This window comes from Callithrix jacchus, chromosome 8 (genome assembly GCF_049354715.1).
Source record: "Callithrix jacchus isolate 240 chromosome 8, calJac240_pri, whole genome shotgun sequence".
NCBI classification, from domain to species: Eukaryota; Metazoa; Chordata; class Mammalia; order Primates; family Cebidae; genus Callithrix; species Callithrix jacchus.
The window spans coordinates 39,406,001-39,432,929 of NC_133509.1; the positions used below are offsets into that span (position 1 = coordinate 39,406,001).

The window sequence follows — 26,929 nt, forward strand, 5'->3', positions numbered from 1 at the left end:
ATATATTGCTTAAAGTATACTACTGTAAACTATACATATAATAAAGACCAATTAAATTATGAGAATAAAAATCTCTCAATTCAAATAAGTACAAGATTACCAAACACTCTATAAAGTAACCTAGCAATGAAATCTAAACTACAATTCTGCAATATAATATCAGATTATGGTATTATTTATTTGTTCTTTTGATTTATTCCACATTTTCACTATATCTGAACCACATTAGGTCAATGAAAATGCCAAGATTACTAGTAACTGTAATTGATTCACTTTTAGATTAATACTTTTTTCAAAATTATATTTATAATAATAAAAACCATTAAAGTGAAGAAGGAGCTATCACCATTTAAATATATAACATAAACATCAATTTTATTTTCTCTTTTATTAAAAAAAAATTAAGACTCAAGTTTGAAAACATAGTTTATTTTCTCATTCAGAATTTTGTGGTTTATTTTTACAAAATAGCAAACAAAATTTGGGTCTTTATATTAATACAGAATATGTAAGACATATCGAAATATATATATGTATATAGCACTTAAGTTATAAACACACAGCAAATTCAACATAACTTAAACAGCAACCATATTTTCACATAACTAGGATTGCATAAGGATATAGACATTATTTTTAGCCTAAATATATAAATAGGTCGCTGATGCTTTATGTCAATTAGTACTTATAAAAGCTAGTCTAAAAACTAACACCACCTACAAAAGTGATAAGCTTTAGAATACAACCTTGCCATCATGCCATAACAAAGACTTAACATTATAGAAAGCCAGAGGGAACTAATCACTTCAGTGCAATTGCAGCAGGTAGAACTACCTAGTTATGATTTTAAGATGAACACTATGAGAATCCAGAAGGGATGTTTTTGAATCTTCATTTGTTGGATTCTTTATGGTCCAAACATATCTTAATTTTGGTTTCAGTTATGTCCCCAGATCACCTAACTGTGATAGAGGGAAGTTGCATAGGGACTTTCTTCATCTCTGAAAGAAAATAAATATACCATAAATCAGTATTTAGAACTGTATTCAAAAAACTAAAACATAAACATATTATACAATTTAATATCTACTTGTTAAAGAAGGAATATATCAACTTAGAGTATTGTTCATGACTAGAAAGTTGTATGAAATGCCAATACTTAAGAGATACCTTACTGTCCCCATTTTATTTGTATCTCAGTTATTGGAATAAATAATGTCATTCATTTATGTGTTTATATTTGTTTACATTATATTTAAATATATTTTAAATCTATGCTAAATTATATTCATATTTAGATTTGTTTATGTTTTCTATATTCCACCTCTTTCTCAAAAGGATTTAAGGTACCACCAACAAAAGGCATATATATAATAAGATGAATAAAATAGAAATTTAAAAATCAGGACTAAGGAAAGAAGAAGGAAACCAATGTATTAATCATAAGAAATAGTTGCTGAACCCAGGTATCAATTTTAGTTGCAAGCTTCCCAGTAGCCAGAGCAAAAAAAGGAAACACAATAGATTATGCTTTTTTGAAATCAGATCATAAAGAAAAAAGGAAACCAATTCCACAGGAGAGAGAAAGGTCTATCCTAATACCAAATTTAAAAAACAAAGAAAAAAGCTCACATGAGATCTTATGTAGGAAACACCCAGTAACAAATAACAATGTCTTTGACAAGTTTTATAAAGATCAATATTTTACAGGTATTTTCTATGACACTGCTTCTCTTGAAAGTGTCAATGAGAGAGACATTTTACTTGGCTTCTATCCAGAATTGCTAGCTGGACAGTGGTGCTACTAAATGAAGAAGCAAACTTTGTATAGTAAATAACAGATAAAAACACTGCAACAGATAAAGCCTCATGCAGCAGGCAGTAGCTCTGCAGAGTTTATACACTAAAAATGCCTTTCTAGAACTAAAATGCAGTTTTTAAAGCAAAAAAATAAAATAAAATAAAATAAAAGAAAGAAGAAAGATTTGGCCCAGCAAGGACATCTTAATAGTAATTTATTCAGACTTTGACATTTGTACCAGGGTATTCTTACCTGCTCTCTTCTTTTAGCTTCTTGGCTGCCTGTGTGGATAACTTAATCTGCAAGTCAAGTCTCTGCAGGAAATCTCTGGCTGATACTTCCTCAGGCTGCACAGGCTGAACATCAGATTCTTGAGGACTGGGAGGAGGGAGGTCTTCCCCAGCCACCACCGGCTCCTCTTCCTGAGAAAAACTGTTATCAACAGTTTCATTTTCTGGAGAATCAATAGAGTTAAGTCCATTAAACAACAAAGGCTTCTCTGATATAACTGGGATGTTCAAAGTCTTCTTCAGAAATATACAGTCATTGGTAAACAGTTTATTGGCCCTTTTAATCTGTTCCATCTAAAATATAAAAAAGGAAACACAGAGTTACACATAACCAAGTCAAGGAATAGGGTTTATTATACAACACAGAACTACCAATATTCATAAGCAAAATGTGCACAATGCTTTCTTGGGATTTGAGACTTCATTCAGTTTTGGTAACCTCCCCAGATATCTTCAGTTATTTTAAGAGATGTTGGGAAATTGTTTCCCAATTTTAGAAAAAGGACAGACTAATTTTTCCTCACTACACTATTTCTACTACAAGGCAGCTTTTAATATCAGTGGACTTAAATCTCTCAAGTTTAAAAATGTAAAATTTTAGCACTTAATAAATTCCATTCTTGTTTTAACATCTCTATTACCTGATTTAAAAAAAAACTTACCACTGCTACCATTTTACCTATGGAGTTCTTCTCATGTCTCTAGAACTCTGCTTAGTAAATACAATTATCCCTTGGTATTCATGGGGGATTGGTTCCAGGGCCCCTTGTGGATACCAAAACCCAAAGATGCTCAAGTTCCTTATATAAAATGGCATACCAGCCTGGGCAACATAGCAAGACCCCATCTATTAAAAAAATAAATCAGTCAGGCATGGTGACCTGCACCTGTAGTCTCAGCTACTCAGGAGGCTGAGGCAGAAGGATTGTTTGCGCCTGGGAGGCTGAAGCTGCAGTGAGCCATGATTATGCCATTGTACTGCAGCCTGGGTGACAGAGCAAGACACTGTGTTAAAAAAAAATTACTTATACCTGATACAATTTACAATGTAAATTCTGTGTAAATAATTGTTACACTGTATTGTTTAGGGAACAATGACAAGAAAGAAAAGGTTGTACTTTTTTTTTGAGAGAAGGAAAGAAAAAAAGGAGTGAAGGAGAGGAAGAAAAAGAGGGAGAGAGAAGGGAAATGTTGCTTTATTCTAAAAAAAAATGGGTATTAATAATGGCCAATGTTTCATTTAAACCTATGAGTAGGTGTGATGTGGCATTGACAAGAATGTATATTTTGTGTATTTAAAGTGGAGAGCTCTATAAATATGTATTAAGTTTACTTGTTCCGGATCTGAGTTCGAGTCCTTGATAGCCTTTAGTACAGCTGCAACCATAGCAGGGCCTAACTACATTTTCAATCCACCGTTGGTTGAATCCATGGATACTGAACCCATAGATATGGAAGCCTCACCGTATAACAGATACAGGAGGTGAGACAGACATAAGTACAAACCAGAATTTGAAAGGACGGTATAGGTAGGGCTGTAGTCATCAAGAAAGTCCTCATGGGGAAGGTGTGGTTCCAATTTGATTCTTTATAGCAGATAGACCTTGAAGAATTGGGAGATGTGGGACAGGTAAGAAAAGGAGGTGGGGGCACTTTACATACAGTGTCTCTTCTTTTTTTTTTTTTTTTTTTTTTGAGATGGAGTCCCTCTCTAGCGCCAGGCTGGAGTACAATGATACGATCTCTGCTCACTGCAAACTCGACTCAGGTTCAAGCGATTTTCCTGCCTCAGCCACCCAAGTAGCTGGGATTACAGGCACCTGCCACCACGCTTGGCTAATTTTTGTATTTTTAGTAGAGACTGGGTTTCACTATGTTGGCCAGCTGGTCTTGAACTCCTGACCTCACAATCCACCTGCCCTGGCCTCCCAAAGGGCTGGGATTACAGGCGCACGGCCCAGTGTCTCATTCTTTCTACCTTAGAGGGTATGTGAAGATCCACTTTACAAATAAACTCTTTATTTACTTACAAATAACTCTTTCTTGTGAGGTATGTAGCTGACAGTGAGGTGCAACAGCTAAGCACACAGGCTTTGGAAGCTGCCAGACCTTGTTCAGATCCCAGCTCCACCACAACAAACCATATGAACATGAGCTTGTTACTTATCTCATTGATCCTTTTTCCTCTCAGGCCCATGTCAGAATCACTTAGACATAGAGATTATGCACCATGAAATCATCATACAAATGGCAGACGAAGATGCTACAGCTTAGTACAGAGTTTTATAGCCTGTGGATGCCTCCCACAAACCACAGAGATGGGGAAGGGAGGTGGGAGTGAAGAGGAAACAGAATTTACAAGCATTATCTTATTTAAAAATCATAACAGGTCTGCAATCTAGATATTATCATCTTGGTTTTCTTTTTTTTACAAATGAGGAAACAGAGACACAAGAAAGTAAGTGGCATGCCTAAATCCACAACGCTGGTAAGTGCAGAAAGGACTCAAACTCTGCCTACTCTTCTGTTCCTCACTCCATATTATAATATGTCTACAAATTTCTCTACCCTACTAGCCTGGGGACTCACACCAAACTTGTAGCATTGTAGATGCTCTCCCCACAACTCTTTCTTGTTAGGTATGTAGCTGGCAGTGAAGTGCAACAGCTAAGCACACAGGCTTTTGATGCTGCCAGACCTGGTTCAGATCCCAGCTCCACCACAACAAACCATATGAACATGAGCTTGTTACTTATCTCATTGATCCTTTCTCCTCATGTGTAAAACAGGTACCATCTACCTTTCACAAGGATTAAATGAGAGCTTATATACTCACTCACATAGAGAATACATATACATATATATATGAAACAGAATATATAAAAATATATGTACATTCCGTACATACATTTCCCCATATAGATGTGTATGTATGCGTGTTTATATATATATATGGAAAGAGAGAGAGAGAGTAATGATTATAGTGTTTGGCAGTGGATAGTACTACTCTCCATTTTCCAATGAAGAAATCAAAACACAAAAGAGATGGTAGATTTGACCAAGTACATAAGGCTCTTTACATAGTTAAACTGGGAATTTTGTCTGACTCTAAAGTCCATACAACATCTGGATTAAAGTGCACAACTAATGGGACCACATTATGGGGAGCCTTTAATGCCAAATGAATTCTGAGTAAAAACAAAAAATATATATTTCTACTTCAAAAAGCCTGCGAAAACAACTGTCAACTAAGTGGACCCTGTTCATCCTGCTTTATTATAAGCTGATTCCATGCAAAGCACATGTAAAGCTTTCTTTTTTCTTCTAAAGATACTCCATTAAAGGAATGTGATTTTTAAAAAGGATGGTCTTTTGTGTTCTAGTTTCTAGTTTAGGGGGAGAAAGAGAACATAAACATGGGCAGGTGCCTTTTAAAGACAAAATTAAAATCTAAAAATCCCAGCATCTCTGACCTGGTTCTAGTTTGAGAGGGTTAATAACTTGGACACTCTGCCTATAACAGGCTCAGGTACATGCTATTCTGCCTTTAGGACCCTAGATCTTGCCCCTGAGCATCCAGCTGCCTCATCTCTCTTTGTACACAGGCTTCCAATGACACTAAGCCCTCTCCTGGCTCCAGAGTGAGGATGTGACTCATTCCTACCCTGTGGAGCATCACAGGTTTTCGTGATAGATCACAGGCCCATGTCAGAATCATTCAGACATGCAAGGAGACTTTTGCAGGGCCTTGGAGGGGTGAGTTCTCTACTGTGTTCTGTGGGAAGGAGACAGGCAGGAGATGCTGGCAGTCATCCTGCCACCTTGTGGAATCTGATACTGAAGCCACCTTAGAGGTGAGCATTTAGATTTCTGGATCACAGCCTGAAGACAGAACATACTCAGTTCCAAGAGCCACTAAACTCCACTTGGAGTTTGTTTTTTGTTTAGGCCAATTTGAGTTAGGTTTTCTGTCACTTGTAGCTCAAAGAGCTCTTGCTGATACAGTGCCCTTTCAAATACTTATTGGAAGGAGACTACAATTGCTAATAGTTATGGCTTCCTGGGAATGAGGGAAGACAGAACAGATGGGAACACCAGGATCCAAAATGCTGAACAGAGCTGGGAACTGCAAGAGTACACTATGAATACTTTCAGGGAAAGAACTGGTTATTGCTATAGCCTTCCTAGTCTGACATAGATCTCATACACACTAAGTGCTCTGGATGGATGGATGGATGGATGGATGGATGGATAGATAGATGGATGGATGCATGCATGCATGTATTAACACAGGTCAGAGGAGTAGGCATAGAAGATGAAGTGATCGGTAAGTTTTCTGTCATGCTGCTTATTATCCTTTCAAACCCACTCTCCCCTCCCAATCCATTCCCCATTCTTTTTGAGCTTGTTCTAAACCCCAGGAGGCTGACTTTTTAAGAACAGCATTATCCAGGTGCCCTTGTCCTTGGAATTCTAGTTGGTTTTCCAATAGCAGCAGAATGAGCTTACCATAAACAGTGGCTGCATTCCTCTCTAGTGAGAGTTCCTATCGGGAGTCCCATATCCAAGGCTCCAGATGTTGCCAGTGTTCCCTTGGCCCTTCAGGCCTAGGGGTAACGTCTCCCTGCTATTGCTAAGCACCTGTGAGTGCTTCACCTTCCCTTGTTGCTTTCCTTCACCATGCTCACACTCAGTAAATGTCTCTTCATTAAACTCTCTTCGGCTGCATCCTCTGAGAGTGTTATCTGTATCCTGCTGGGATGCTGACAGATACATCTATCACACAGAGCACAATAGGCCATCAAGGCCAGGCAAAGGGCCAATGCTACAGAGGACTAGACAAGGTGAGAGTCAGAGGCTGCATGCTGTCAGGGAGTCCACAGGCAGTGAAGGGCAGGGCTCCCCCTGGCTTCTGTACACATTGCTGCACAAGTGACTCAATATAACTGGTCCATAAACTTCCTAAAGTCAGGAGCTACACTGTCTTCATCTCAATGTCATTAGTGAGCATTTAAGATGTATGTTGATCTTTACAGTCTAGGCTCTAAGATGACACATGAGATGCCAGAGTCAAGGACACCAGGGATATCCGACACAGTTAGCATCAATCTAAGGACAGGGACAGATTTGAGTCTTGAGTTTAATACAGGGTAGTACTGAGAAGCATGAGTTCAGGAGCCATACTGCCTGGGTTCACATTCTGGCCTTCCTACTTTCTAACCATTCCCTGTTTTCTTATCTGTAAAGTAAGGATAGTAATAGTTCCTTCCTCTTAATATGATCATTGTGAAGATTAAATGAATTAATTCATGTAAAGTATTTAGAACAACATATGGACTGGGCACTGTGACTCATGCCTGTAATCCCAGCACTTTGGGAGGCCAAGGTGGGCAGATCACTGAGGTCAGGAGTTTGAGACCAGCTGGACCAACATAATAAAAACTCATCTCTACTAAAAAAAATACACACACACACACAAATTAGCCGGGCATGGTAGCACGCGCCTGTAATGCCAGCTACTCGGGAGCCTGAGGTACGAGAATTGCTACAACCTGGGAGGCGGAGGCTGCAGTGAGCCAAGATCACACTACTGTATGCTAGCCTGGGCAACAGAGCAAAACTCCAACTCAAAAAAAAAAAAAAAAGGTATACACACACATACACACATATGGTACACAAGATATGGCACACACTCAAAATGTCAGCAATTATTACCATTAAATTTAATTAAAAGTAAGAAAGCAACAGGTAAGGGCAGATTCCAATATGCAATCAGCTAATGAGAAGGAAGAAGGTAGAAATTTTCTCCCATAAAATACTGGTTCTTGGCCGGGTGCAGTGTCTCACACCTGTAATCTCAGCACTTTGGGAGGCCAAAGCAGGCAGATCACCTGAGGTCAGAAGTTCTAGACCAGCCTGGCCAACATGGCAAAACCCTTTCTCTGCTTAAAGTACAAAAATTAGCTGAGCATGATGGTGTGTACCTTCCATCTCAGCTATTCAGGAGGCTTAGGTAGAAGAATCACTTGATCCTGGGAGGTGGAAGTTGCAGTGAGCCGAGATCGTACCACTGCAATCCAGCCTGGGTGACAGCGTGAGACTCTGTCTCAAAAAAAAAAAAAAAAATTCTCCCCCAAAATAAGAAAATATAAGGAAAATTTAACATGGATAAGCCCAGATGAATACCATAATATACTATCACTGCTCTCAGCTGTCACAAAAGGCTTTTAATAGGTTTTTCAAAAGGTAATGAAAATCTTAACCTGTTCTTTACAAGCTATGGCTTAGGCCAAATGCATCAGCTCTAAACTCTGTTACCCGTGGTGAAGTATGAAATCAGACATGCAGAGCCAGGAATAAAAGCACTCCATCTAGAAAAAGAAGCAGCAATGCCCCAAAGCAGGAAAAAATCATATGGCTGAAGTATAGGGAATAATAAGCAAAATTCCAACCAGGCAGGGCCTTGGGTGCCAAAGTAAGGAATTTGGAATTTCTTTTAAACGTGAGGAGAAGCCACTGGAGGGTGAAGGCAGGGAATGACATGATCTGATTACAGTTAAAGATGGCTTCAGCTGCTGGGTGCAGAAAATGGATTAGCAAGAAAGAGGCACCTGCCATAGCACAGACAAGAAACTGAAAAATCCAAAATGGTGAAATAATGTTTTCTGTTGCTTTGGTATGTTATTTATTTATTTATTATTTTTATTTTTGAGATGGAGTTTCACTCTGTCACCTAGACTGGAGTACAGTGGCACGATCTCGGCTCACTGCAACCTCCGCCTCCTGGGTTCAAGCAATTCTCTGACCTCAGCCTCCCAAGTAGCTGGGACTACAAGTGCATGCCACCATGCCCGGCTAATTTTTTGTATTTTTAGTAGAGACAGGGTTTCACTATGTTAGGCAGGATGGTCTTGATCTCCTGACCTCAGAATCCGCCCTCCTCGGCCTCCCAAAGTGCTGGGATTACAGGCATAAGCCACCGTGCCCAGCCTGCTTTGGCATGTTTTATACTTCTGTCTGAACACAGATGGGTCTACTGTTCCGGCAATTTCACTTCACATAAAGCTAAGAAAAGTCATGATCCAATCCAAGGAAGAGCTGGAAAACTCTATAGTTTCCCTACCTATGCTCTGTTCATAATTTCCTAAGATCCAATTAATGCTGAGACTAGAAAGTGTGGCCTTTTAAACCGATGAAAGACTATTCTCTGTTTCTTAGGGATGGAAGAATGGGAGTGGGAAGGTACACTGATCAAATGCTTTCATTTTAAAAGTCTCCCTTAATCTAGATTGAATAATATGACTCAATGAAATATAAATTTACTACCTGGTCACTAAGAAACAGATTATAGAATAAGGAAAGTAACAGGCAAAGGATGGCCACAAGTTCAATCATGGTGAACCAGGTAGTACAAGTGGCATCGATAACTTAAAAACAATGTACTGAAAATGACTCTGCAGCCAGGTGTGGTGGCTCATGCCTATAGTCCCAACACTTTGGGAGGCCAAGGCAGATGGATTGCTTGAGCCCAAGAGTTTGAGACAAGCCTGGGTAACATGATAAAACTCCATCTCTGCCAAAAACTATCCCCTAAAAAACTTAGCTTGGTGTGGTGGTGCACCCTTATAGTTCCAGCTACTCGGGAGGCTGAGACAGGAGAATCACTTGAGCCTGGGAGGTCGAGGCTGTGGTTAGACAAGATCTTGATGCTGCACTCCAGGCCAGGTGACAGAGCAAGACCCTCTCTCAAAAAAATGTTTTTAATAAAACAATACCCCTATATATACTTTTTATAAAGTGAATTTTCTTTGAAGGGCATTCACAAAGCTTCCCTCCAAAAGGTATCTTAAGAGCAGGCTGCTGAGTAAGGTCACGAACTCTCCCCAAAGGACACTTAGGCCAACATCATCAGTTTACCTACCTAACAGTGAATGCAATACTCAAAACTTCTTTTTCTTCTTCTCCATTCCTTAAAAGAGAAGCTCATCCAACAATGTTTGAGAATACATAACATTTACACAGCACTGTGTGGCTTGCAGTATGTTTTCATATACAGACACAGTTCTTATTTGATTATTATTACTTTACAGAAAACAGACTTAAATATTAAGTGATTCTCCCAAGATTCACCCCCACGTCTGTCTCTCATTACTTCCTAGGTATCGATGGCAATGAGACCTCTCCATTGCCACATTCGCATGAGGAAAAGGCTTTTGTTCTTCCCCACAGTGTCTCAGAAGAGCACATGAGATTCCATTTATGGCAAATGTCCAAAAAAGGCAAATCTATAGACTAAAAAGCATATTGGTGGCTGCCTGAGACTGAAGAAGGAAACAGAGGGAGAGGAATGGATGGGCTTGGGGATCTCTTCAGGGTGATGGAACTGCTCTGACATTGAATTCCAGGAATGGCCTCACAACTCTATAAATTTACTAACAGTACCCTTAAGATGGGTGAATTCTGTGGCTTGCAACCTCAATAAAGACGTTTTTTTAAAAAAATATCTGAGAATCTATGAAAACCCCAAATGACTAAAGGCTACTTCATCATTCCTCTCACTTTTGGTGCACTATTTCCTTTCCTTTAACTAGCCCAGATCAGCAATCTCCACCAGCAGCAGGGGCTAAAGTTAGGAACACTAAAGATTTACATGCACCTAAGTTTCTAAATCACAATGCTTATTCTCCCTAAAAATGACAATCATTCCACCTTTTCTCAGCCCGGTAACTTTTGTTAGGGGAAATGTTAAGCAACAACTTGGCTTAGCAGCTAATTGGCAAAGGAAGAGAAAATCCTTAGAATAAAACTGGCTAGGAAGTCACTGAGGGTACAGTGGGGTGAGGTAGCCTCTGGAGATGGAAAAAGACAGGTAAGCTGCCCAGAGGAAGCAAAGAGACAAAGAAAAAGCTTATGAAAATAATAGGTCCACCTGGCTGCCTCCTTTCCACTTTCAGTTTCTATATGGCTTTCTGGAGGTTTCCCCAGGGTTTCTGCACAAAAATTCATGGTGGCAGCCTGGAGCTGGTCAATTTCCTCCTCCCAGTGAGAGTCAAGATGCTTGACTCTTAACTAGGAGGAGCCAGGATCACTGAAAAAGCAATAGCTAAATCTAGAATACAGGGTTCGAGAAGGAGTCTTAAAGTCTGAGCGGAGATAAACACACCCAGGGGAATGCCAGTCCAAGCAAGTTTACATCTGAGGTTTGAACTATATTTAAGAGTTTCTCAACCCACCCAAAATAGTTTCAGTTTCCCAGACCCACTTCCTCAAATACCTCTTATTCTGGTAGAGCTGCCCAAGCCTAAACTCATACATAATTTAATGCAAAGGCCCACTGCTGGTGGAGGGGAGGAGACAAACACTGAGCAGCAGCAAGGGCAGCAGTCCTTTATAGATTCGAGAATGAGCCTCAAACCAAATCTGCAGTTCAAGTCTTCAGCAGGCCACACCTCTTCACTCAGCCCGTGCCCTGAGCCCCATATTCCAGGGTCTGTTCAGCTCCATGACTATTTCATACCAGTCAAGACTTCTTATGGATGAAGTCCACATGTTTGTGGAAAATTCACAATATTCCAGGCTCCAGACTAGTCAAAGAAGATACAAACATCAATCAGACAAGTTCCCTGCCTTCATAAGTAGCTAGAAGCTGCTAGAAAGCAGTTGCTGAAAAACTCACCATGAATTAAAAGAGAATAACATGTATTATCTTCTAGCCCCAGCATCTAGCACAAGGCCTCAAACCAACCAGGCTCAATAGAAGTTGGTTAAGAAAATAATGAATGCCAGTTTTTAACGGCTATTAATGACTTAAAAGGTGATAGTAGGAAAGAGTCATAATGATCTTTTTTTTTTGAGACGAAGTTTTGCTCTTGTTGCCCAGGTGCCCAGGCTGGAGTGCAATGGTGTGATCTCAGCTCACCGCAACTTCCACCTCCTGGGTTCAATCAATTCGCCTGCCTCAGCCTCCCAAATAGCTGGGATTACAGGCATGCGCCTAAGTCACTAGCAGAAAAACTTGGGTCCATCTGGTGTCAGACTTAGCCACCTTCTTAAAACTCCACATTCTTCTTTCCCATCCCCAGGATAGGATGCCCAGGCCCATTTCTAGTGGAGAGATATTCAAACTAAACAGTAAACAAAAACAAGCAGAACATTTACAGCATATCAGCAAATCATCTGGACCCCAGCCATGTCTCACCACCTCCTTCCTTCTCTACTGCTTTGGTCCAAGCTGCTACCTTCTCCCACCTGCATTACTGGAAAAGCCACCATCTTATCTGGTTTCCTTGCTTGGTACGAGTTTCCTTACAAACTTTTTTTTTTTTTTTTTTGAGACACAGTCTCGTTCTGTGGCCCAGGCTGGAGTGCAGTGGTGCGATCTCGGCTCACTGTAACCTCCGCCCAGGTTCAAGCAATTCTCCACCTCAGCCTCCCAAGTAGCTGGGATTATAGATGCCCGCTGCCATGCCTGGCTAATTTTTTGTATTATTAATAGAGACATGTTTCACCATGTTGGCCAGGTTGGTCTCTAACTCCTGACCTCATGATGCACCTACCTCAGCTTCCCAAAGTGTTAGCATTACAGATGTTAGCCACTGCACCCAGCCCCTAGAAACCATTTTTAAAGCAGCAGCCAGAGTGATCCTTTTAATGCACAAGTCAGATTATGTTACTCTTCTGCTCAAACCCCTTAAATGCATCCCAACTCAGAGAAAAAGACAAAGCCCTTACAAAGGTCTTCAAGGTCCAAAGTGATCTAGTCCAACTATACCCAGTGCATTCTAAGCACCAGCCATAGTACTCCTGGAAGACGTCAATTATGTTCCCACCTCAGGCCTTTGCACCACTGGTTATTCCCTCTTCCTTGAATGTTCTTCACAAGATATCTGCACAGCTCCCTCTCTTATCTCCTTCTCAGCAAGGCCTTTCCTGGCCACACTATTTTAAATTCCAGCCACCTCCAGAAGCCCTCCCTAACTCCCTCACCTGTATGATTTTTTTTTTAATTTTGCTTATCAATATCTGACATAACAGACATTTTATTTTTTTACTTACTGTCTCCACTAACTAAAATATAAGCTCTATGAGGACATGGGCTCTTATTTATTCACTAACGTAACATCAGAAAGGTAGCTCTGAAGGAAGGAAAACAATTGGGGATGAATAATAAATACTGTTAGGAAAACATGGCAGGGAAGTTGGGGAGGAGTACTGGGGGGCTTGGGAGAGAAGGGCTGCAATTTGACATAGACTGTGCAGGAAAGGCCTTAAGAAGGAGATATTTGAGCAAGGACTTGAAGGCAATGAGGGAAGAAATCACTCAGCAAAAATCAGCTATGTCATTCGCCCAGGGCCAGTAAAAAATGAAAGTGTGAGGCCCTTGTTCACAAACTATTAAAAATTTCAAGAGATGACAGCAGGGCATTAAACCAAGTGTGAGGCCTTTCTAAGCATGGGGTCTTGTGCGACTGCACAGGTCACATGCCCATGAAGCTGGCCCTGTATCCAGCTAGTAGGGAAAGACAGATGGAACGGCAAGTGCAAGAAGACCAAGGAGAAAGAATGCTTTGGAAACAAGCAAAGCAGCCATCCTTGTTAAAAATAGACTCTTGCCAGGTGCGATGGCTCACACCTGTAATCCCAGCACTTTGGGAGCTGAGGAGGTTGGATCACAAGGTCAAGAGTTCAAGACCAGCCTGGCCAACAGAGTGAAATCCTGTCTCTACTGAAAATACAAAAATTAACTGGGCATGGTGGTGCATGCCTATAGTCCCAGCTACTTGGGAGACTGAGGCAGAAAAAAAGCTTGAACCCAGGAGACAGAGGTTGCAGTCAGACGAGATCGCATCACTGCACTCCAGCCTGGGTGACAGAGCGAAAGTGTCTCAAAAAAAAAAAAAAAAAGCAGAGACTCCTGGACTCCTTTTCTGGATATTCCAATCCCATAGATACAATGTCAGCTAGAATCCTTTATTTACAGTTTGCCTCGGGGCACTCCTGTCCTGCCTAGGCAAGTTTGAGGAACATGGATATATTCCCACATCCTGAGATGTGCCCCACTGCCAGTCCTTCAGCACCACTTCAAAAAATGGCTTCCCAGCTTGTTGCCCTTGTAATCCAGGGCTGGCAACCAGGTCTCCATCTCTACCCACTGTCGGAGTCTCTGCTCTGGGAACCTCCTCGTACCTAGAGTACTACTGGCTCTTACCAGTCCTCCACCAAAGGACTAAAGTCCTGCCTGGACACCCAGCTGGGTGGCTGAGCAGCTGCCATGAACAGACAGGCTTCCCTGAGAGTTTCTGCTCATCTGTCCAGGATTGCCAGACATAGCATATAAAGGTCAACTGTTTGCCTGGACTGACTTAATTTCTAGGTGTAATGTCTCGGGTCTCTAAGCCCCCAATATCTCATTTTGACCCTTTAAAACAATAATTTAAATATGTTGTAGATGATCTTGCCAGTCAATATTAGAAACCTAATTTGCTTAACTTCTTTCTGTTCAGTCAGGAGAAGAAAAATATTTTTCTGTCTTTTTAGCTTCCAACTTGAAATCTCACAGTAAGTAAACCCAATTAATATGTGCAGATATTAGGCCAACGCAGTGGCTCACATCTGTAGTCCCAGCACTTTGGGAGGCTGCGGTGGGTGGATTGCTTGAGCCCAGGAGTTAAAGACCAGCCTGGGCAACATAGTTAGACTCCATTTCTACCAAAAATAAAAAAATTAGCTGGGCATTTGGCTTGAGCCTACAACAAAGAGTTATCTGGACCATAACATCATGAACTGAAAGTGTGAGGTTGGGAAACCCTGTAATGAACTATGTATCACTATAGTCCCAACTACTCAAGAGGCTGAGGAGGGAAGATCACTTGAGCAGCAACAGTTGAGGCTGCAGTGAGCCATGTTATTGCCATTGCACTCCAGCGTGGGTAACAGAGTAAGACCCTGTCTCAAAACAAAACAAAACAAAAACTGAAGCTATCAAAAGAATATCACTTCACTGTTATGATAAGTCTTATCACTTTCACTGATTCTATATTACCAGTGGAAGAGTCTCTAAAATTTTTATCAACTATAAGCCAGGGCCCAAAGTAATGAGAAATATATGGAATAAACCAGTGGTCTTCAATCACAGGTAAGTTTGCCTCCAAGGGAACATTTGGCAATGCCTGAATAGGGGTGCGTAAGTGCTAGACATCTAATGGGTAGAGGCCAGAGATGCTGCTAAATATTCTACACTGCTACAGACAACCCCCTACAACAAAGAGTTATCTGGACCATAACATCATGAACTGAAAGTGTGAGGTTGGGAAACCCTGTAATGAACTATGTGTCACTATCAATCATACTTCCTGATTCATTATACTTGTGTTTAACTCTTAAAAATCAGAGTCTTTATAAAAGCAATGAAAAATCTGATTTATAGTTTAATTTTTAAAAAGGATAATAAGGTTAAAAGGGTAATGAGATTATATTAGACATAACAGGGATTAGAAAGCATTTGATCAAAAGTAGAGAACTGCAGTAGACAGATGTATAGGAGCTCTCTATAATGAACTCAAGTGAAACCATGGAGGGCTGTGGGTCTCACAGAGATTGCACGGGAAGAGAGCATGGGAAATAACACTCTTCTATATATCACAGATTCCTAGGTGCAGTCACTAGCCTAGTAAAGCAATATGCCTGTAAACCAGACAGAAAAAACTTTCTTTCTTCAGTAGCCAGGGTGCTGAGAGAGCTCCCAATAAGACTAGGATAAAAATAAGGATGGATATCAGAAGTAATATAGAGAAAATATTATATATTTTCATAAAAAATCATATTATAGAGTAAATAGAGAAAAGCAAATGCTTTATCACCGTTAATTCAAGCTAGTCTCAATGAATGATCACACTTGCAAAACCTCCTTTCCTCTCATCCGTCTTCTCATCTGTAAAAAGATTAATTACACCTACCTCCTGGGCTTACTGTCAACGTTAAATAAGATAAAGATGAAACAAGACAAATGCAATGCCTGGCACACAGGAGGCATTCAGCAGAGGGTCGTAGCTGTTGGTATTTCCCAACTTTGCTTTCCTCTGGCTCTGACCCAGACCAGGCCCCATTAATGTACATGGAGAATTGCAGTTCTAAGTTCACATTTAGAGAACTCCCAAGAGGGCAGAACGGGGCTCTCCATGGCATGCTAAAGTCAATACATGACTGTACGGCAAGGTCCTTCCTCTCAAAATATTTGAAAGATATAAGGACCTGATAGGTAAACATATACTGGCTTAAATGTGCAAAAAACATTACTCATTCTCCGTCATTCGGTAAAGGGCCAGAAAGAGTCTCACTTTAGAAAAAAGATATAGATAAGATCCTCTTTCTTCCCATTGCTGTCTAAGGTGTTTCGGGAAAGAATGCTGAAAACTGATACAGAGCCCAATGTAAAAAGGCCCTCACATAGCTCACAGTTAATTATAAGTAATTTTAATGAAACAATTTGTTCCCTCAAGTTTCCATGTTCTTCCCAGAGGTATAATGCAATACACCCAAGACACACACACTTATAAATTTGTAATAAACGCAGCCCTCCAGCTTGCCTAGACCACAGTTCTTGGCTGCTGCTTAGCGACAGGTGTCACATTCGCGGATGCCAGTGAGCCCTGAGGGTGTAATTTCACTTCTACATGAAGAAGCATAATAGATAGAACCAGAACCACCCAGTAGGAACAACTGCACCATTCCTGACTCACGGAGCTTGTTTTCACAGAGAACAAAATTCACCTCACTTGTGCTTTGCGTAAATGTAGAGTAGGGTGATGGGTTCTACAAATCGGGTGAAGGTGGTTCCCGAGGGTGCCAGACACCTAGTCCTCTTTGGTCTCCCTCACGCGACAGATCTGGTCTGAGTCCGGGCGGGGCACCGGGAACTCGATGCAGCTACCTGAGGAGGGAGCCCTGGCGGCCCGCCCCTCCCGCTGCAGGACCAGCTTTGGCGACCACTGCGGTTGCCAGCAGCACGCGCTGAGCCAGCCCGGGGAGCCGAGCCGCCCGGGGACGCAAGCCCCCCATTTGCGACTCCCCACCCCCAGCCGCAGTCCCGCCCCCGCCCCCACCCGCACCCCGAGCCGCACCGCCTCCGGCGCGGGAACTGCCAGCTCGGGCCGCGGCGGCGCGCCCTGCTCACCGTGACACCGTACTTGAGCGCGATGCCCTGCAGCGTGTCGCCCGCGCGGACCCGGTGCTCCACATGGCGCTCGATGACGCCGGCGCCCAGCGGCGCCCGCACGCTGGCCGTGCTGCCGTACGAGCGGGTCTTGGTGCGGGCCAGGCTCAGCGACAGCTCGGCCTCCTCGGACTCGGAGCCGGAGCGCGGGCGCGGCGGCGGGGAGGGGGCCGAGGGCCGCGGCGCGCAGGGGCCGCCTTCCCGCAGGGACTGTGAGGGCGAGGAATCCGCCATGGGTCCTGCCGAGGCCGCCGGGTCGGGGAGCTCGCCAAGGGGGCGGCGCCTCCGCCGCCGCCGCCGCCGCCGCCGCCTCTTCCTCCTCACAGGGGCAGCGGCAGGCCGTTCCGCGGGGGCGACGGGCGGGAAGCCGAGGCGGGGAGCGGCAGGCCGGGCATGGCGGGCGCCTCCTCCTCCGCGTCCTGCCTGCCCAGGGCGCCCGCGGCACACGTACCTGCAAGGGGAAGAGCGAAAGCAGCTCCCGCCGCTGCCCGCCCGTACCGGGAAGACCTTGCGGTGCGAGGGAGCGGGGGCGCGCTGAAGCCCGCGGCCATGGGGGCTAAGAGAGGCCCATCTGCAGTCGTCCTAGGCCCCAGGTGGACCCCTTCTCCATGCCGACAGAACCCTGACAGAACCCTGCCCTGGCCAAGGAAAAAAAACAAAAACAAAAAGCATTGCTCTGCCTCCTTTATTGATTCCCCAGCAGGAAGCAGCTTGCTCAGACCTTGAAGCTCTCAGTGCCAAGGGTACTTCCCTCTCCCCTACACCAGTGACCTCAAAGTCCACCTCACAGAAAAACTTAAGATCATCAAACACACACAGCTTCTCCAGGTCCATCTCAACAGCTGCAGCATCCAGTCCTTTCAACATTGCACCAGGAGGGCTAGTGCTTCTAAGGCCTGATGGGTGGCCTCAAAATAACCCCCTACTTGTTCGGATTTCACTCTTTGCACCCTAGTGCCAATTTAAGTCCTGTCTGCCTTGAAAGCCTGACCACATACAATTCATTCTCCTGGCTCAGTTGTAATTTACTATCTCCATTCATCTTCTTTTCATCAGTTTATTCTTCGATACCCTGAAATCACAACCCCCCCGTATTAATATTAATAATAACCACCACAACCTCTTATCTGTACTCTCATCTGAACATCCTTTCAACACACATTTACTAGAATCTAGTGCCGGATTTCTGTTCCACTGGATGGCTCTCCAAGAAGAGGTACCTTGTAGGAAGGTCCAGAGCCTGGAGGTTTGGTTCGTTGGCTGAAGTTTTGATATGCTGCTGTGTTGGACAGAGGCAAAGCTAATACTGCTCAGGAGACAAAGGATGGGAGAGGAGCAAGCCTCCACATCATCATCCCACTCAAAATTCCTTCAGTGGCTCTCTGGGGACAACAGCATTACTAAAACCCTACATTGGCATTCAAGCTATCATTGCTATTTTTATTATTCATGTTCTGATCTGTATACTCCACGTATTCCTACCAAATAGAGCCTCTGAAACTGGCCTCCTTGTTCGTTCCTACTTTCATACCTTGCGTGCTATTCCCTCCAATGGTAACACCACTCTTCCAGTACCCTCTACTACATTTTACAAATCTTTAAGGTCTGTCTCAAATGATACATCCTCCATGAGATTTTTCCTAATTCTTCCCAATGGTTCATTTTTCTCACCTGCCCAGCTGTTACTGTTTCTTCTTTGAACTCCAAAAAGTTTGTATTAATATCTCTGATTTAGTATTTAACTCTGTTTTGTGTTTTTACTTGCATGTACATGCATGTGCTTGTCTTATCTCCTCCACCAGACACATGCTCCTGGGAGGCATAAGTAGGTCTTACTCATCTTTTCAGCTCCAGCAGTGCCTAGCTCAGTAGAATAAAAAAATATACATGATTACAAGTGGTTGAATTGAGGTTAATAAAAAGATCCTAAATGCTAATTTAGATTGTTTAGCATAAGTCTACCATGCATGAACTTTTGGGTGGTATCCAGTGTGTCCATTTCAGGATGCAAAAAAGAGGCAAAATCCAAGTCTCAGTATATAGATGAGATCAGGTAATGTTTCAAGAAAGAAGTATCATCCTTCAAAGAGTTTACAATCTAGTAATGCGACAGCATATAATGTTTTCCGCAAGAAAAATTTACTGCATGACTGGAAGTTTTTATCTGAAGATTAAGGAACTGAGCCTGGTATGGTGGCTCATTCCTGCATTTCGGGAGGCTAAGTAAGAGGATCCCTTGAGCCCAGGAGTTCAAGACCAGCCTGGGCAATATAGTGAGACCCATCTCTACAAAAAATACAAAAATTAATCTGGTGTGTGTCATAATCCTATAGCCCCAGCTACTTGGGAAGCTGGGGTGGGAGGATCACTTGAGCCACTGCACTCCAGCCCTAGCAACGCAACACAATGAGACCCTGGGGTGTTTTTGGTTTGGTTTGGGCTTTGTTTGTTTGTTTTGAGACAGTCTTGCTCTGTTGCCTAGGTTGGAATGCAGTTCACTGCAAGCTCTGCCTCCCAGGTTTGAGCAATTCTGCCTCAGCCTCCTGAGTAGGTGGAACTACAGGCATTCACCACTATGCCTAGCTAATTTTTTGTTTTTATTTTTGTTTTGAGACGGAGTCTTGCTTGGTCACCAGGCTGGAGTGCAGTGGTACAATCTCAGTTTACTGCAACCTCTGCCTCCCAGGTTGAAGCATCTTCTGCCTCAGCCTCCTGAGTAGTTGGGACTACAGGCGCATGCCACAACACCCAACTAATTTTTGTATTTTTAGTAGAGATGGGGTTTCACCACGTTGGCCAGACTGCTCTCAAACTCTGACCTCAATGGATCCACCAGCCTCGGCCTCCCAAAGTACTGGGATTACAGGCCTGAGCCACCAGTTCTGGCCCTGTTTTTTTTAAAAAAGAACTTGGTTACATGAGATGTTATTAGATGTTCATTGTTTTCCTTTTTAAACCAGAACTTCAAAATTGTTTTAACATGTATATAACTACAACTTAGAAGTTCATCACAATTAATGATGAAACAGTAAAAGCATTTCCTTTGAAGGGAGGGTAAAAATATGAAGTCTTCTATTATTGCCTCTATTTAACACTGAAGGTCTTTGCCAATGCAGTTTTAAAAAGAAGAAAGGGAAATGAAGATTGAAAAGAAATAAACAAGATGGGTACGGTGGCTCACGCCTGTAATCCCAGCACTTTGGGAGGCCAAGGCGGGTGGATCACAAGATCAGGAGTTCAAGACCAGCCTGGTCAACATGGTGAAACCCTGTCTCTACTAAAAATACAAAAATTAGCCAAGTGTGGTGGCGGGCACCTGTAGTCCCAGCTACTTGGGAGGCTGAGGCAGGAGAATCGCTTGAACCCAGGAGGTGGAGGTTATAGTGAGCCGAGATCACACCACTGCACTCCAGCCTGGGAGACAGAGCGAGACTCTGTCTCAATTAAAAAAAAAAAAAGAAAAGAAAAAAGAAACTGTTGTTTACAGAGAGTAGGCAATAGTAAAATGTTTATAGGCAACACAGACAATGACTACATTGGAACTGTTCAAACAAGAGTTCACCAAAGTTACAAGATACAAGATCAATATGCAAACATCAATTGCACCAATCAATTAAAATACAAGTATGAAAAGATGACATTCCAGATGCCACCAAAAATACCTAGGAATACATTTAACAAAAGTAAAATGTTTCTGGTGGAGTGTGAGCAGGAAAAAAAATTAAGATAATAAAAGACTTTTAAAAAAGAAAGAAAAGCGTACCTTGTGTGGGAAAATATAAAATTTTTTGAAGTACCTAAAAGAAATATAAATAAAAGCAGAGATATACTATGTTTGTGAATGGGAAATGCAAAATAATGAAAATACCATTTTTTTTTACAAACTAATGTTAAATTCATTAAAACTCCAAACAAAATCTCTATAGAATTCTTCAAAGGGCATGACGGAGTTATCCTAAAATTCATATGAAACATAAAACACTAACAAGAGCCAAGGCATACCTGAAGAAGAATGAGGAAGGAGACTTACCATAATAGCCATCAAGTCTTAACACTATGAGAACTAAAGCAATGTGGGACTGGTGCTGAGACAGATGCACATACCAAAGGGACAATGAAGTAAGCCAGCAAGCGGGTTCACGTATACTGGAGAACTTAATCCATAACTGAGAGAAAGTTACATATTCAATGAATGCTGCTGAAACAATTAGTTTCCCGTGTGAGAAAAGATGCAATTAGATCCCTGCCTTATACTATACATCAAAATTAATCATAGATTGATTAGAGACATAATTGGGAAAAGCAAATTTTAATGCTTTTGCAACAATATTTTTATAATCTTGGGATAGCAAAGGATTTTTTTAGACAAGATACCAAAATCATATAATTCACATATCACATAATTCATCCATTTAAAGTGTATAATTCAATGCTTTTCTGCATATTTATATTACATTACTAATTTCTTGAATTGTGACAAATGTACATAACATAAAATTCACCATTTTAACTATTTTTAAGCATACAATTCAGTGACATTAAATATATTCATGGCCAGGGTGGTGGCTCACACCTGTTATTCTAGCACTTTGGAAGGCCACAGTGGGTGGATATACCAAAAACCATGAACTGTGCATTTTAAAAGGTGAATTTATGATATGTGAAATATGTCTTAACAAAACTGTATTTTAAAAGAGAGAAAGAGAATGGTTTAATAAAGCTCCATCACTCAGCTTCAACTGCTATCAAATCGTGGTCAGTCATTTCATTTATACCCCTACCCCACCACTCTACACCATCTCCCAGACTGGATTATTTTTAAAGTAAATTCCTTATATTATTTCTTCTGTAAATACTCAGTTTATCACTCCAAAAAGTAAGGACTCTTCAAAAAAAATTGATACTGTTATCACATTGAAAAAAATTTTTAAATAAGACCTTAGTCCAAGTGCTTGTGGTTCACGCCTGTAATCCCAGCACTTTGGGAAGCCGAGGTAGGCGCATCACTTGAGGTCAAGCATTCTCGACCAGCCTAGCTAACATGGTGAAACCCCATCTCCACTAAAAAAAGTAAAACAAAAAGGCCGGGCGCGGTGGCTCACGCCTATAATCCCAGCACTTTGGGAGGCCGAGGCGGGTGGATCACGAGGTCAAGAGATTGAGACCATCCTGGTCAACAAGGTGAAACCCCGTCTCTACTAAAAATACAAAAATTAGCTGGGCATGGTGGTGCGTGCCTGTAGTCCCAGCTACTCGGGAGGCTGAGGCAGGAGAATTGCTTGAACCCAGGAGGCGGAGGTTGAGGTGAGCCGAGATCGTGCCATTGCACTCCAGTCTGGGTAACAACAGCGAAACTCCGTCTCAAAAAAAAAAAAAGTAAAACAAAAAAATATGAAAATTAGACGGGCATGGTGGTTTCTGTCTGTAGTCCCAGCTACTCTGGAGGCTGAGACATGAGAATTGCTTGAACCAGGGAGGTGGAAGTTGCAGTGAGCCAAGATTGTGCCACTGCACTCCAGCTTGGGTGACAGAGTGAGACTCTGTCTCAAAAACAACAACAACAAAACAGACCTTAATATAATCAAATATTCTGTGTTCATATTTTCCCAGTTGTCTCATTAATGTGAACTTTTAGCAGCTGCTTTTTCAAATTAAAATCACACATCACATTTTGTTATTTGTCTCTTGAATTTCTGTGTATCTATAAGCTTTTTGTCCTTTTATTTTTCTTGCAATTTATTTATTGAAGAAACAGTTGTTTGTCATGTATAGCTTCCTGTATTTTGGATTTTGCTGATTGCATCACTGTGGTATCATTTAACATAATCATGATTACACAGTAATTAGCTTTTAGATGTTTTCTGTTAATTATACTATACATACGATTTAATTCACAATTCAGCAGCATAGTCACTGCTCCTTTAGTTCTTACCAGCCACCACATCCTTTGAAGCATCATTGACACAGATTATCTCATTTAGTCTTTATAATAACCCCATGTGGTATTATTATCCTCAGTTTAAGAGATAAAGAAAGTAAGGCTTAAGAGAGGTTATAGAAACTTGGCCACAGTCAATCTGCCAGTAGAGATCTGGGTTCAGACTGTCTGATGTTAAAACCCATGCTGTTATCTGTTATATGATAATATCCCATCACATTTCCTGTGCCTGTGGTTTGTGGTGGTTGCTTTTAACCAGCTCTAGGAAGCAGTCTTTCAGTCCATCCAAAGAATATACTTTCACAGTTCATCTTTAACATTTAGGAGGCTTTCAGCTTCAAATAACAGAAAACTACATCTCAGATTGACTAACAATAAAGATACTTTTTATATCATATAACAAGAGATCCAGAAGAAGGGCAGCACTGGGGCTGGTGTATGACTGACTCAACAACAACATGGCAGACTCAGATTCATTGTATCTCTTTACAATGGCCAGAACTGGGTCACATGCCTCCTCCTAAACTCTTAGAGGCCAGTTAAGAAGATCCTATTCCTCTTGCCTACAATAGACTTGAGAGTGTACCTCTCAGAGGCTAATGGGGTCACCTTTCCTGCTGTGTAAACATCGATATAGACTTCTATAAAAAAGAAGAGGGTGGACTGAATGTTGAATAGACAACCAACAGTGTCTACTACCTGTTCCTAATGAGGTATGCTACACATTCCAATATGAATAATTAAAATACTTCATTATAACTGCTACATTGAACTTTTTTTACTTTCTGCCTTGTGACAATTACTGTCAATTTATCAGTTTCCTCATTTACAGGAAGAAATGGCTACACAAGATTATCTGTAAGGTCCCTTGCAGCTCCAGGAGTTCTGTTTCAATTTTACATTTTCATCTTCTAAATAGAAAGTAGAAAAATCAAACATACAAGATACAGTCCAGAAATGATAATGGGTTTCAACTGATAAGCCATAGGCATATTGACATCCTTTCTCCCTTAAAATAAGATATAGGCATTAAATATAAAGAGCTAAACAGGCCAGGCACAATGGCTCACGCCTGTAATCCCAATACTTTGTGAGGCTGAGGCGGGTGGAGCACGAGGTCAGGAGATCGAGGCCATCCTGGCTAACATGGTGAAACCCCATCTCTACTAAAAATACAAAATTTAGCCAGGTGTGGTGGTGGGTGCCTATAATCCCAGCTACTCAGGAGCCTGAGGCAGGAGAATCGCTTGAACCAGGGAGGCAGAGGTTGCAGTGAGCTGCAACTGCACACCAGCCTGGGAGGCAGAGTGAGACTCTGTCTTAAAAAAAAAAAGAAGAACTAAACAGACTGGAACTGGTAACATCTTTCCATTAAGTTTTAACATTAGGTTAAATGTTCTACCTTCCTCACTCATCCGTTAATACCTTCCAGCTTCCAACACTTATCATACAGGAAGAAATGGCTACACAAGATTATCTGTGTATTGTCTCATTAATGTGAATTTTTAGCAGCTGCTTTTTCAAATTAAAATCAGAAATTCCTTTTCACAACTCACTTTCTTTATTTTGGGGTCAGCATCCTCCTGGAGTATGGCTCTGGGGCTGTAGGATAGCTCTTGTATCTCTGCTTTGACTGCCAACTATGACTTTAACTTAAATCATTTCCCTGTCTGCTTCCTTTCATGACTGGTTTCTGAAGGAATACTCTATTTGTCTTATCACATGTAGCCATTTTCCTTGTGAGGAACCACAGGAAACCAGAAACTGTACACTATTGGGCCCCTGCGCTACACTTTCTTCCAATATGAATGAAATTGCTTTATTATTTTCAGCATATGCCTACTATCAGCTTTCCCTGGGAAAACTGCTGGCTCCATCTGTAAGCAGTCCTGTCCTTACTTAACAGAAGACTGTAACTGTAAAAAATGCACAACATAAAAAAGTGAAAGGCATCCTGTTGGTTACACAGGACATTCGGAATAATGAATGTACAGGAAAACTTGGGAACATGACTTAAAATAATTTGGTCACACCCCCATTTCTTTCTGGTTTAGATTTGTCATTCTGACAGGAGGCCCAGGGTACAACCCATTACCACAATTAATCGCAGAAACAACACTGGCCTCTCAATCAGCAGCCACTGTTTGCCAATGTTCATCACGCTAGTCTCCAGAGTTTTAGAGGATTGACTTTATTTTCTGGTTCAACCCATCTGCTGGGAAAGGTATGGCCCTATTTTGAAATGTGTAAAGGGGGGTCAGTGCTGGAGGTGCCCACGGTTGGAAGGAGAGAAGACAGGCTTACTACCTGGATGACCTTGAATCAGTCACATCACCTCTCTGGGCCTCTTATAACTATCATTGCGGAAAAAAAAAAAATCCTCACTCTGCCTGTCTCACAGTGTTCTTGTAAAAATCAAATGAGAACACGAATGGGAAAGTATTTTCATAAATGCAAACCAATGTTATCATTTTCAGATATGGGATTTCCTCTGCAGCACTTTTTTTGGCCACATGATTACTGCACACCTCGTGCCAGACAGACTATACAGCTGTCTCACCGCTTTTCACATTTTGCCTAAAATGTCATAGAGATTGCACCAGCCATGCTGCATCCATCCCTTTGGTTCATTTTCCTCCAATCACATCTCTGAATGCAAATCCCACCATCATGTGAAATACTGCATAGCAGCAACTTGCAAAACTCAGCGAACGTTAAACTGTCAAGATAAGACCCATAAGCAAAGGTTATGGTCAAAATATGCTGCAAGGGTTCAAGAAGGAGAGAGAGACTACATCTAATTAGAAAAGGCTTCTGGAAGGTAAATCTAGATGCCATGTGTTTTCATAATGTTGGTCTCCGTCCTATGTCACCCCCCACTACTGTCATGCTTCAGAAACTTGAGGTTATTTTCATTATCTTTGGAGCTCTCAAGAACCTGGCAGAGAGAACCTCTTAGGGTATATTCAGGGATGAAGTGAACCAGCTCGACGACTAACAAACCCAGTGGATTTTGACATTTACCCAGCCCAAGGAGGCCCGACTATCTTTAGATTAGCACGATATATAGGACTTTCCCGGTCCAAGAACTCCCTCGGAACCCCCAAGGAAGGAACTTTCACTGAGTAGGCACTAAGTGCCAGACCCTAAGTGCTATGGGTCGCTTCTTCAGGCTTTCAGCCTGTTTTACAGTGAGGACGCGAAGGCTCAGACAGGCTAAGTTGTCCGGTCTCACATAAGTGAAGCCACCACCGCGCGTGGGCTCTCCGGGCCCTCAGGCCATCGCCCTACAGCCTTGCTAACCTCCACCTCGCTGACCTCCGTCCCTCGCTAGGCAGCCAACCCAACCACTCTCTCCTCTCACGCCCCCGCCCAGCCAGGAAAACCTGGGGCGGGCGGCGTCTGTACCTGAGCCCGCTCTCCCGGCGGCTTCCACGTCAGGATGCTCGCTCATCCGAATGCTCCTCAGAAGCTCGCAAGCAAGCCTTTGCCACCCACGCGCTCCGGAGCCCCGAGCGTCTCCAAAGAGCCTGCCCAGCCTTCCCGCCGGCCCAGGTGCGTCCTCCCCTGCAGAGCGTTGACGAGGTTCGGACCCCGATTCCAGGAGGGGACACCTGCCGGGGGAGGGCGGAGCTGGGCTGCGGGGGGGACTCCGGGGCCGCGGCTAGGCTCTGCCAGGAACTACGCTT

General features: G+C 42.3%; 2 protein-coding genes across 7 annotated transcripts in view; one reads left to right on the forward strand and one right to left on the reverse strand.

The window, feature by feature from the left end:
• Positions 1-413: 413 nt before the first annotated feature.
• LYSMD2 (LysM domain containing 2) lies at positions 414-26,913 on the reverse strand. Of its 5 annotated transcripts, XM_078334247.1 has the most exons (4): positions 26,649-26,913; positions 17,264-17,753; positions 2,054-2,385; positions 414-1,001 (listed from the first exon to the last, which is right to left on the reverse strand). In XM_078334247.1, the coding sequence occupies exons 2-4, from the start codon at positions 17,534-17,536 to the stop codon at positions 959-961; spliced, it is 648 nt and encodes a 215-aa protein (XP_078190373.1). In that variant the 5' UTR covers positions 17,537-17,753; positions 26,649-26,913; the 3' UTR covers positions 414-958. The 5 variants fall into 5 exon arrangements, with proteins under 5 accessions (XP_078190373.1, XP_035115551.1, XP_078190374.1 ...); XM_035259660.3 differs by lacking the exon at positions 17,264-17,753; XM_078334248.1 differs by lacking the exons at positions 17,264-17,753; positions 26,649-26,913 and adding an exon at positions 17,754-17,929.
• Positions 26,668-26,929, forward strand: part of TMOD2 (tropomodulin 2) — a 58,812-nt gene continuing 58,550 nt past the window's right edge. For both annotated transcript variants that reach the window (XM_035259658.3, XM_017976862.4), the window contains exon 1: positions 26,668-26,795. The gene's annotated coding sequence lies outside the window, so the exon portion shown is untranslated. The remainder of the gene's footprint in view (positions 26,796-26,929) is intronic.

Coding starts and splice junctions, on each gene's coding strand:
- LYSMD2 (XM_078334247.1), bottom strand. CDS start 17,536: ATGGCGGATTCCTCGCCCTCACAGTCCCTGCGGGAAGGCGGCCCCTGC. Junction 2,386..17,263: donor CGCTCAAGTACGGTGTCACG/GTGAGCAGGGCG, acceptor TTTATATTTTAG/ATGGAACAGATTAAAAGGGC. Junction 1,002..2,053: donor AAGCTAAAAGAAGAGAGCAG/GTAAGAATACCC, acceptor ATTTTCTTTCAG/AGATGAAGAAAGTCCCTATG.